The sequence below is a fragment of the Babylonia areolata genome, chromosome 19 (assembly GCF_041734735.1).
Source record: "Babylonia areolata isolate BAREFJ2019XMU chromosome 19, ASM4173473v1, whole genome shotgun sequence".
NCBI lineage: Eukaryota > Metazoa > Mollusca > Gastropoda > Neogastropoda > Buccinidae > Babylonia > Babylonia areolata.
This window is the reverse complement of record NC_134894.1, coordinates 45,454,722-45,467,221: the sequence shown is the minus strand read 5'-3', so window position 1 is coordinate 45,467,221 and position 12,500 is coordinate 45,454,722. Positions and strand designations below refer to the sequence as shown.

Genomic DNA, 12,500 nt, shown 5'->3' with positions numbered 1-12,500 from the left:
GTAGCGTTGGGGTTTTTTGCCTAATCTTCAAAGCTTCTGATATAAATCATATACATTTTGCTATCAAGTTTATCACCTTGTGATTTTCTGATGTTTTAGCATGCTAAAGAGATTTTTTTTTTGAGAGAGAGAGAGAGAGAGAGACAGACAGACAGGGACAGAGAGGAGAGACAGACAGATAGACAAACAGAGGAAAGACAGAGACATAGACAAGACAGAGAGAGGACACAGAAATGGACAAAAAGAGACACAAAACACACAGAAAAATACGAGAGCGAAGACTGAAGAACTCAATAGTAACACTCACCCGAAGTTTTGTAGCCGTAGTCCACCTCCACGGCCGTCAGCAGGGTCTCCGGCAGCAGGAGGAGGAAGGCGGCGGCGAGGAAGACGGTCTGGGCCAAGGGCACGCAGTTGGTCCACAGCCTCCTGACCACGGGGTTCCTCACCTTGCGGCACCAGGCGTCCAGGTTGGGGTTCAGGGCGTGGTCCCGGCCCAGCTTGACCCCGTCGTTGCCGTAGTTGCCCACGCGCAGGAAGGAGGCCACGGCGAAGAAAGGGAGGAGGAGGCAGCTGAGGACGAGGAGGGCCAGGTGGGTGGCGACCTCCCCCGGGGTGCCGCCCTTGAACGCCGGTCCAGGCCAAGCCCTTCCTAAGGCCTCCCGGTAGCGCTGAGCGGCCAGGTAGGTGGCGTAGCCGTGTAGGCCTAGGGCCAGCACGCAGAAGCTGATGGACCAGAAGGAGTTGAGGGTGGTGCTCTGCGTGATGATGCCCACCATGGTCGGACGATGATGATGTTGACGATGATGGTGCCTGGGCGGGGTGCACGTGGACTGATGTCTGCGTCACGAGGGTTCCGAAAAAATCGATGATTTATCACGAGAGAGACAGGTCTAGATGACAGAGGACATACATCGACGACATCCAACCAGGCGGCTCCCCTCCCAACTGCTGGAACACTCCTCCCGTTGACCCTAATTCCACTGTTTTTTTATGTTTATTTGTTTACTTATTTTTAAGATTTATTAAAGAGTTAATTTCCTTCGGGACAAGAACCAACAAGTCCCAGAAATCACTATACCGAGACAGTTCCTCGCTGAATTTTTTCTGTCTTTCTACTTAGATCGTTTCATCCTGTCAGGTGTACTCAGGACCAGTGAATAATCCTTCAGTTTCAGGCAGCATCCTAAAACTCCAGGCCAAAAAATGATGGATGAGCCTGTTGTTGGGTGACGTGGGTTTCTGTCGTGGTGAGAAGGACTTATTCCATCCTGTAAAAGTGTTGCCTCCTTTTGAGCGCTTCAACCAAAAGACCGAATCTTTAATAACGACAACATGTTTGCATCCTGCCAACGAAAATAGTGGAACAAAAACTGCGGCAGAAAATATTTCACAATGAATCTTGATGACAACAACAACAACAACACCAACAAAAATACCAAAAAAGAAATATATATCTTAAAAATGACCCGTTATAGTGGAATCGACACAACCGTTTTTTATCAAACAAACCGGAACCCGACAGTTGTTTTGCCGGCGAACAACACAGTACCCCGTGTTAACTATATCCACTGAAACGCTGAAGTCCGACTGAAACTTTTATTTCAGTTCACCGCGATCATATTCAAAAACACGTTGTCTGTGAATTACCGGTAGAACTGCCAGACTTCAACTTCATTGAGACTCCTTTTTACGCACGAAAGACAGCCCATCAATCTTTTACTGGCAATATCACGAGTGGAAAAAAAACAACAATCGTCGTTCTTGCTTCAGTTCAATCACTGCCAAGAGCTTGGAATTTGAGCATCACAACAGCCAGTTGGCATGTGCCATAATACAGATCCTGAAACAGAAAAATGAAAGTAAACAACACCGTGTGTTATATTTTGCAGACTTTTACGTTTTCTGTTAACGACATGCACGGCAATTTTTAACCGGATGATTTTGCAAGCAAGTAAACAAGTAAGCAAGCAAACAAGCACGCGCGCGCGCACACACACACACACACAGTCACACACACACACACACACACACACACACTGACAGACAGACAGACACAAAGAGACCAAAAGATGCAGGCAGATAAACCACGAACACGACACCAACAGACTCACACTGACACATACGTACACACACACACACACACACACACACACACTAACAAAAGAAGATGGGAGACTTGACGAAGCAGCACATAATTCTACACTACAACCTCTGCGCCAGCCACCGCCACCAAAGCCGGGCAGAAGCCGAAGCAAGAAAGCAGACATTATCACGCCATCCATCATCACACAGCAGATCCCGTGTCGCCATCAGCCAGGAGACAAGATGCCCGTTACGGACTGGGAAACCCGATCAGACCATCATCAGGACTGCAGCACAAGGGGACAGGACACGTGAGAGAGGCTTTGTCTGTGAGTGACAGAACATGACAGTCCGCCACGCACCCAAAATTCGATGGGAAGGAATACGGTGGGTGTGGTGGGGGGGGGGGGAGGGGGAGGGGTCTGGGGGAAGGGGGTCCGCCACGCACCCAAAACTCGATAGGGAGGAGGAGGAGGAGGAGGGGGTGGGGGACTTTTTGGTACAGGCTACATACATACCAGCTTATAATAATATACCACCACACCCTCTCTTGTCACACACGGATCATAGTACTGCTTCTTCTTTTCTATCTCCTATTTTTCTTTTTTCCCCCTTCGTTTTCCTGTGTCTGAGCTGTCTGTCAGTATCTGACTGTCTCCTCGCCCCCCCCCCCCCCCTCTCCATCTCACCCTCTCTTCTCCCCTCCATCCAATCCCCCTCCACCCTATCCCGGGGATCTCATTGCAGTGCGCGAGCGCGTGGTGTGTGTGTGTGTGTGTGTGTGTGTGTGTGTGTGTGTGTGTGTTGTGTGTGTGTGTGTGCGTGTGTGTGTGTGTGTGTGTGTGTGTGTGTGTGTGTGTGTGTGTGTGTGTGTGTGTGTTTAACTGTTTTTTCGAATCCACTTCACCAGCAGCACTAAATTTCACGAGAAGAAACAGAAGTAGCCTTGGTATGGCATTCGCAATAAAAATATAATTTAAAAAAAAGAAGAAAAAAAAGGAAGCACAACATTCATGGCGATGATGCCGACGACAACGTTAACGTTAGCGCCGACGACGATGATAGTGATAATGACACTCAGATGGTGGTGATAATGATGATGACGTTGATGGTGGTGGTGTGATGAAGATGGTGATGATGACGGCAAACTTTGCCTTCTTGCCAAGAACGCAAGCCACTACCGCAGAGAGACTGCCAAGTGTTACAAAATTACCGGTTCATCTTACCCCATTCATTTCACTTGACTGATTTGTTATCGTCTTCTCTGCTGCGCAGATGCGACCCGAAGATAGTTACACTCAAGTTTCGTGAATGACGAAGCAGTTCTCAGAGTGTTGGTCATACTTCGAGTCATCATAAAACTTTTTTCTCCTTTTTTTTTTTTTTTTTTTTTTTTAATGGACATGCTACCAAACAAATGTTGCACGTTGAGATACACCTTTGACCGAAACGCTAGGAAAATGCCCATGATATCGGATAAATATCTTAAACTCGGGACAAGACGTGACATCTTTGTGTGTGTGTGTGTGTGTGTGTGTGTGCGTGCATACGCGCGCGCGCGCGCGTGTGTGTGTGTGTGTGTGAGGACTGGTCAAACATCCCTGAGGCAAGTAGCGGCTTAAAGTCAGCCAAGCCAATCAGTCAGTCAGTCTGTCTGTCTGTCGCTTTCCGAATCCCATCAGCTACTGACAGCACAATCTCTACCACCATCACAATCCCTACGCACCTAGCCCCCCACGCTCTCCCCCCCCCCCCCCACTCTCTCTCTCCCTCTCTCTCTCTTCAAATCCCTTTTGGTGTTATTTCCCCTATAAGGCGATTTCCTTTCCCCTGTCCAGCCGGCTATCGACCATGTTTTGTGTATATGTGTGTGTTTGTTGAGCGGGAGGGGGAAAGGAGTGAGGCGTGAGGTGTGTGTGTGTGTGTGTGTGTGTGTGTGTAGGGAGAGGCCGTAAGGTGAGAGGAGGGAAAGGGGGCACGTACAAACATCCACACACACACGCACGCGCGCACACATACACACACAAACATTACACACACACACATGCACGCACACACACACACACACCCATACATACGCAGCCCCCCCCCCCCCCCCCACCCCCATACACACACAGACTGATACATCATTCAACTTCCCATGTACGTCAAGGAGGAGGGACAGGAGGGGGATGAGGGGGGGGGGGGACAGGGGGGTGGAATCAAACAAAACGCTGTCCTCCCCTCTCTATATTGCAAATCGATGACATCTCCCAATGAATCATGGCCGACAGGGCAGCTCACACCACGGTCATTCCGAAGAAGATAACACCCTGGGGGGGAACTGGAAAAAAAAAGAAGTTAGGGAGGAACATCATGGTGGTCCGTGAAACGATGGAGGTGGGTGTGAGGGGTGGGGAGAGAGAGAGAGAGACAGAGAGAGAGAGAGAGAAGGGAGGGGGGGCAGAGAGAAAGGTGAGAGAGGAAAGTTGCGGAGGGACGTTGCACATTGGTGGTCAGCTTATCAGAACAAGTCAGACAGAAACAGCCGATGTAGACAGATCTATACATGCAGGGTCTCTCTCTCTCTTTCTCTCTCTCTTTAAAAGACAGAGAGAGGAAAGGAGGGATTATATACATGTGTGTGTGTGTGTGTGTGTGTGTGTGTGTGTGTGTGTGTGTGTGTGTGTGTGTGTGTGTGGAGGGAGAGAGAGGGGGGGGAGACACAGAGAGAGAGAGAGAGGGAAGAAAGGAGGGGTGGACATAGCACTAGGCAGTAGGTGGTCAGCCAGTCGGGATGACAAACAAATCATGGAGGAAAAGCCGATACAGACAGACAAACAGATAGATGAATAGAGAAAGAGAGAGAAGAGGGTGAGAGGAGGAGTAGGAAGAAAAAGGAAGAAAAACAGCAGGAGAAAAGAAGGGGTGGGGTAGGGGCTGGGGTGTGCGGGAAGGAGGCTACCCTAGTGACTGGACGTGCGCAGAAAGGAAACGCTGCCCCTGACCTCCCTCCCGGTGAAGATTGCTCAAGTCATCATTTCCTCATCACCCTCGTTAAAAACGGAGACATGACCAACCGAATTTTCCAGTGACTAAACTCTTAGCCAATTTCTCTCTCTCCCCCCCCCCCCCCCCCCCCCCCCCCCAAATCCCCATGTACCATTCGCGTTCCAAACGACCTGAATCGGTGGTTCCACCAGGCGACCAAATTCCGCTCTTTCAAAATCGCTATCCATCATATCCGACTGGAGCGACAGGTTGGAAGCAAACAGGGGGGTGGGGGTGGGGGAGGGAGGGAGAGAGAGAGAGAGAGAGAGAGAGAGGGAGGGAGGGAGAGGGAGAGACAGACAGAGACAGACAGAGACAGAGAGAGACAGACAGAGAGGGAGATGAGAGAGAGACACAGAGAGAGGAGAGGACAGAGAGAGAGAGGAGACAGAGAGAGACAGGGACAGAGACGGGGAGGAAGGGTGAGGTGGACGGAGGGATGGGAAAGGGGCGGGGGAGGGGGGGGGGGATCGAGATATATTCTTGCTTTCAGCCGTAGATCAGAACGACTGCCAGAGGAAAGGAAATCTGGATATCACAAAAGTGACGCAAACTCATTGCATTCTATTAAAAAAATAAAATAAAAAAAAAGAAGAAGAAGAAGAAAGAAAAAAAAAGTCGTGAATGAAACAAAATAGAGCTAATCGTCGTATCTACTGGCACAGCTGGACAGTTCCAATACAGTCACCTCTATCTTCTTCTGTTACAGAAGAAAGAAGCTAGACAACCTACTAATACTTGTTAAAATCCTTTTCTCTTCTTTGATGTTCAGCGATACCAGATAGCCTACCTACCAATACTTTGATTTTCTCCAATGTTCAGCAAAGACGGACAGATTATCATTCAGTCATCTTCGTATTCCGGTAAATTCTCCATCGGACCCAGAAAGATCGAAGTGGATTCATGATTCTTACTCATACACTGCACTGGGCACAGGATATCCAATATACAATTTCTATCAAAACTGCAAGATGACCAGGGACAGACAGACAGACAGACAGTGTGGTGGGAGGGTATGGAGGGAAGAGATGGATGGAGGGAGTGAGTAGGTGATAGAGACAGACTGGGGGAGGGAGGAGGGACCACAACGTAACTGGCAGTCAGCCAGACAGGGAAATCCTCTACTGACAGCCATTTATTCGTAGAAAAAAGAAAAAAGAAGAAAACACCCCCCCCCAAAAAAAACAAAAAAAACACACACAAAAAAAAAAACCACCCCACCAACACACACACACACACACACACACACACACACACACAACCCCAAGGTCAAGAGAGAGTGGAAAGAGGAAAGAGAGCCAGGTTAAAAGGAAGAAAAAGATGGGGAAAGATGGGACGAGGAAGAGAAGGGGGCAAAAAAGAGGGAAGAGGATGGGGGCGGGGGAGGGGGGGGGAGACGGCGGTGACTGGACCTGACGCAGAAAGAAAAAAAAATGCCCTGACACCCCCCCCCCCCCCCCCCTCCCTCCCCCCAGCTGAAGATCACTCAGTTATCATTTCCTCATCGGCCTTGCTTGTTAAAAACGGCAACGTGACCAACCGGATTTTCCAGTGACTTAACTCTTAGCCAATTTCTTTCCACTTCACCCTGAGATGGCAGTTCCACTGGCTGGCCGAAATCAGGTGTTCCCAAATTTGTCATGACCATGTCGGAAATACGGAAATGGCAAGAGAGGGTCAATGAGAGAGAGAGAGAGAGAGAGACAGACAGACAGACAGACAGGCAGACAGAGACAGAGAGAGAGAAGCAGAGGAGGTGGAGGATGGAAGTGAGACAGAAATAGAGATGAGTTCTAAAAAAACAAACAAACAAAAAACACTTGGGCGTATCCATTCCCAATCATAGATAACAGAAGGACAGGGCAAAATATCTGATCATCCCTAACCTGACACAAACCACATCTTGTGGAACAAAAAAAAAAAAAAGAAAGAAAAAGAAAAGAAACAATCATAATCATTCGGCGCCTCTGTGCATATCCAATAGCCACTCCTCTTTCCTCCTTTTGTTATTAAAAAAACAAAAACAAAACAAAACAAACAAACAAAAAACGGCTAGACAATCTGATTCTCGTTAACGCCTCCACCTTCATTTGTGTTGGACGAAGTAGCCAGAGAGCCATTAATACCCCCACCCCCCTCCCCCCTCCCCTTGATTTTTCCATGTCCAGCAAAGACGACAGAATCCCATTATTCATTCCTGTTCACAGCCCTGGATTTTTTGTTTGTTTGTTTGTTTGTTTGTTTTGTTTTTTGTTGTTGTTTTTGACGAAAAGCGAAGAAAAAATAAAAATGGCTTCATGATAAACAGTCACAGAATAATGCATACATCTTAAAACAAAAGTTGGTGCTGACTTTCATAGCCCATTGCGTGATTTTGCGCAGAGTGACGTGTTTCACTTTCAAGATGGCAGCGACAGTAAAAGATGTGAAGTGAAGATGATGACGGAGAGAGACGAACAGAAGCGGTGGGGGCTTCGGGGGAAAGGTGTCTATGAGGGGAGGGGGGGGGGGGGGGGGTAGTGTGAGAGAAATAGAAATAGAGGTGTGGTGGAGGAAAGAGAGACATAGAGGTGTGATGGAGGAAAGAGAGAAATAGAGATGTGATGGAGGAAAGAGAGAAATAGAGATGTGGTGGAGGAAAGAGAGAAACAGAGGTGTGACGGAGGAAAGAGAGAAATAGAGGTGTGATGGAGGAAAGAGAGACATAGAGGTGTGATGGAGGAAAGAGAGAAATAGAGATGTGGTGGAGGAAAGAGAGAAATAGAGGTGTGATGGAGGAAAGAGAGAAATAGAGGTGTGATGGAGGAAAGAGAGAAATAGAGGTGTGATGGAGGAAAGAGAGAAATAAAGGTGTGATGGAGGAAAGAGAGAAATAGGTGTGATTGAGGAAAGAGAGAAACAGAGGTGTGACGGAGGAAAGAGAGACATAGAGGTGTGATGGAGGAAAGAGAGACATAGAGGTGTGATGGAGGAAAGACAGAAATAAAGGTGTGATGGAGGAAAGAGAGACATAGAGGTGTGACGGAGGAAAGAGAGAAACAGAGGTGTGATGGAGGAAAGAGAGAAACAGAGGTGTGACGGAGGAAAGAGAGAAATAGAGGTGTGATGGAGGAAAGAGAGAAATAGAGGTGTGATGGAGGAAAGAGAGAAATAGAGGTGTGATGGAGGAAAGAGAGAAATAGAGGTGTGATGGAGGAAAGAGAGAACTCGAGGTGTGACGGGGAAAAGACAGAAATAAAGGTGTGACGGGGAAAAGACAGAAATAAAGGTGTGATGGAGGAAAGAGAGACATAGAGGTGTGACGGAGGAAAGAGAGAAACAGAGGTGTGATGGAGGAAAGAGAGAAATAGTGGTGTGATGGAGGAAAGAGAGAAATAGAGGTGTGATGAAGAAAAGACAGACATAGAGGTGTGACGGGGAAAAGACAGACATAGAGGTGTGACGGAAATAGAGGTGTGATGGAGGAAAGACATGAAAATGGAACACACATATACACAAATACGCGCGCGCGCACACACAAACACACACAGATGGTGAGGTATGAAGAGAACGAAAGCTGGGCAATACAACTGGCGACCAGCCAAGCGGGAAACCCCCTGGGTGACTGCTGGGAGAGGAAAAGCCAAGGTCTGGGGGATGGTGGAGAAGAGAGAGAAAGCAGAGGAAGAAGAGGAATAGAGAGAGAGAGAGAGAGAGAGAGAGAGAGAGAGAGAGATGATGGTGAGAGAAGAAGGGGGCCGAGAAGGGGATGACGGTGATTTGATCTTTGAGGAAAGGAAATGAAAAAAAAAATAAAAAAATAAATAAATAAATGTCCTGACCATTTCTCAGGTCATCATTTCCTCCTAATCGAGGTCGCCACTACCTCGACCAGGCCAACTGATTTTTTTCCCATTTACTAAATAACACTTTTATTATTCTTATTCTTCTTATTATTATTATTATTTTGGTTTCCAAACTTTCCATCAGATTTACCGATTTCCGCTTTTTCACAAAAATATTTATGCGGTCACCAACTGTGAAAGGTGGGAAGCACACAGATAAACAACAACAAATTATATACATGTATTTCGGCCATGGTGTCCTTATCCAGTACATAATTATTCCCACTTCCTTTTCTATTCTGTCATATAAAAGAAAAACGTGGAAGACGGTAGTCTGCTAATACTGATAGTTAATACTCTTCTTCCTTCTGATGTTCGGCGGCATTTCCAGAACCCGGAAAACCTACTAGCACAATTCTTTTTTCTTTCTATGTCGATTTTTCGAAGTTCTAGCAAACAGAAGTCATACGGAATATTCATCCCCAGTCATGGTCCTGGATTTTCGCGCAGCACACAGATAAGAACAAAAAATGGATTCATGACAATTACACATGATACTTTCTCATACACTGGGCATCATGTCGAAAATGGACGTCCGTTTAGACAGCATCCCGGCACACACACACACACACACACACACACACACACGCATGCACGCACGCACGCACGCACCCCACTGGCTCTCAGGACCAACAAAGCGTTGTTCGTTCACCCCTGTCCTTTCATGCATTGGCAGTTAAGTGTCTGTTCATAATAACAGCAAGCTGATCAGAGACAAACGAAAGCGATGGGGGTGGGGGTGAGAAGGGAGACAGAGACAGACAGACGGACGGATTTGGGAGGAAAGGAGAGATAGGGAGGGAGGGAGAGAGAGAGAGAAAGAGACAGACAGAGACAGACAGACAGACAGAAACAGACAGACAGAGAGAGAAGTCAAAAGTCAAAGTCAAAAAATGTTTTGTCAGACCTCTGGCCCATTTCAACAGGAGTCATAGCAGAACGGAGAGATTCAGATTCAGATTCAGATGGTTTAATGTGTTTCGGCCATAGGCATACATACACATTGGGGAAGGGGAAGATGGATGGGGTAATAGGGATGGGGGAAGAGGAGATGGGTAATCCAGCAGCTCATTTACAGACTATGAAGTGACTTCATTTTAAACACAGTATATACGAACTAATTTTTTCTTATTAAGTATGAGGTCATTTTCCAGATTGAGTATAAAGTTAATTCACTGCACGGCATACATTCTAAACTACCAATAACACAATGCAGAACGGAGAGAGAGAGAGAAAGAGAGAGAGAGAGAGAGAGAGAGAGAGAAAGAGAGACAGACAGAAAGAGAGACAGACAAACAAAGAGAGAAATGGAAATAGTGAGAGACAATGACTAAACAAATAAGAAAAACAGACATCGAGAGATCTTTTTTTTTTTTTAAATGTACTCGCCCCACCTGACCGGTTTCTATCGGTCTTCTTGTTTTTACTGTTGTTGTTCCAAAACCAATCCAGTTAGAGTCATCATCAGACACAGCCCCTCTACCATCTCCTCGTCAAATGAACCAAGCGTACAGTCGTAGCGAAGAAGAGAACTCGTAGCGAAGAAGAGAACTAACTAAACTAGAGAGGCCAATTGCCCCCACCCACTTTCCCCATACCAGAAACGGCTAGCTCCCAGACTAGACGCGCTGCTTTTTCCCACCCAGACTTGCAGTTCCTCCGCTGTTTCCGGGTCCTCCCTACCAGTCACTGCAGGCCAATCAGTGGTCCTGCTGAACGGGTCAGGGTCAATAGGCCGAGACAGTTTTAATCCATCAGCCCCAGTACCTCCCGGAAGCCACAAGTCCACTACACTCTCTACTGTCTCTAGTCTTTTGGGAAGGTGGGAAGGGAGAGAGGGTGGTTGTGAGGAAAGGGGGTTGGGTGTGGAGGAGTGTGGAACCTAGTTTATTGCATTACTCATCAATTTGCTTTCAGGTAAGGGAGTCAGACGCAGACAGACGAAAAAAGACAGACAGACCGACGAACTGACCGACAGACAGACGGACTGACAAATTAACAGAGTGAGAGTAAGACTGACCGACAGACAGAAACAGAAAGACACGGGGGTGCTGGAAATGGGTGCAGAGGGGTAGAGACAGATAGAGACTGAGAGAGAGTGATTGTGTGTGTCATCACGGATCGTCTCTGAATGAAAGAGACAGAGGCAATGACAATGAAAGAAGCAGAGAGAGAGAAAAAGACAGAGAATGCGCGCGCGCGCGCGCGCGCGTGTGTGTGTGTGTGTGTGCGTGCGTGCGTGTGTGTGTGTGTGTGTGTGTGACACAGAGAGAGAGAGAGAGAAAGACAGGTGGACATAGGGAGAGAGAGAGAGAAAGACAGGCGGACATAGGGGAAGAGAGAGAGAGAGTGCGAGACAGAAAAGAGAGGGAGAGAGAGAGAGACAGACAGACAGACAGAGCCAAAGAGAGAGAGAGACGGGGAGAGGAAGAAAGGGACAGAGACAGATAGCTGAAGTTCAAGTGGGCACCGGAGGACCTTCTTCCATTTCCGGCCCTGTCCACTCTATAGATAGTAGCTGGTCTTTTATAAATCAATAGCCATTTGCGCCAACCCGCCGTCACCATTGGTTGGTAGAGGTTTTTTTCTTTCTTTACTTTTTTTTTTTTTTTTTTTTAAATAAGAAGGGCTTTGGTAACGGGTGCTTGGGGTCTGTCCCCAACCCAAAGACACACAGGTAAGTATACTGGGAAGTCCCAGTGAAAAACAGAGACTGTAATCCCCTGGCTGAAACCAACTTCTGAAACCCCTCTTATCCTAGTTTATTACATAAAAAACACTTGTTTCCTATTGTTGTTGTTGTTGTTGTTGTTGTTGTGTGTGTGTGTGTGTGTGTGTGTGTGTGTGTGTGTGTGTGTGTGTCTGTCTGTGTATGTGTGTGTATTTCTGTCACTTTTTACCCCCAACCCAATCCCTTTTCATAATTGGCTTTATTTTGGAGCCGCATGGAACAAAGGAGAAGAAAACTCAAACTAAGCGTTTTTTCCTTTTTTTCTTTTCCTCTCGTTTCTTTCCTTCTATTTCTACAAACGAAATAACGTGCACACAACACGCCTACGTACCAACGCCGCGCGCAACTAACAAGAAAAAATAAACTAATAATCCTTTGACATTCCCTTATAATAATGTTGATTTTTTTTTGTTTTTAAAGTTCTAAAAGGCTTTTGACCTGTGGCAGACGAACTAGAAAAAAAAAAGCGGGAAATTACTTCACACATATGCCGCCGGTTCGCGTGGTCGCTCGCTCGCGCGCACGCACACACACACACACACACACACACACACACACACACACACACACACACACTTAAATGTGAAATAGAGAGAGAGGTGGTGAATAGAAAGAAACAGACATAAAGAACTATAAACAGAGAAGTAGGAATAGATGGAGAGAGAGAGCGACAGAGAGAGAGAGAGAGAGAGAGAGAGAGAGAGAGAGAGGAGATACGTACAGACACACACAGACATAAGAGGCAGAAGGCAGACAAATGAACGGACGAA

General features: G+C 47.0%; 1 protein-coding gene across 2 annotated transcripts in view; it reads right to left on the bottom strand.

The window, feature by feature from the left end:
• Positions 1–12,500, bottom strand: part of LOC143293762 (uncharacterized) — a 141,614-nt gene that overhangs the window by 116,786 nt on the left and 12,328 nt on the right. For both annotated transcript variants that reach the window (XM_076604979.1, XM_076604980.1), the window contains exon 2: positions 308–1,843. In XM_076604979.1, the coding sequence (XP_076461094.1) occupies positions 308–779 (472 nt within the window). In that variant the 5' untranslated portion in view covers positions 780–1,843. The remainder of the gene's footprint in view (positions 1–307; positions 1,844–12,500) is intronic.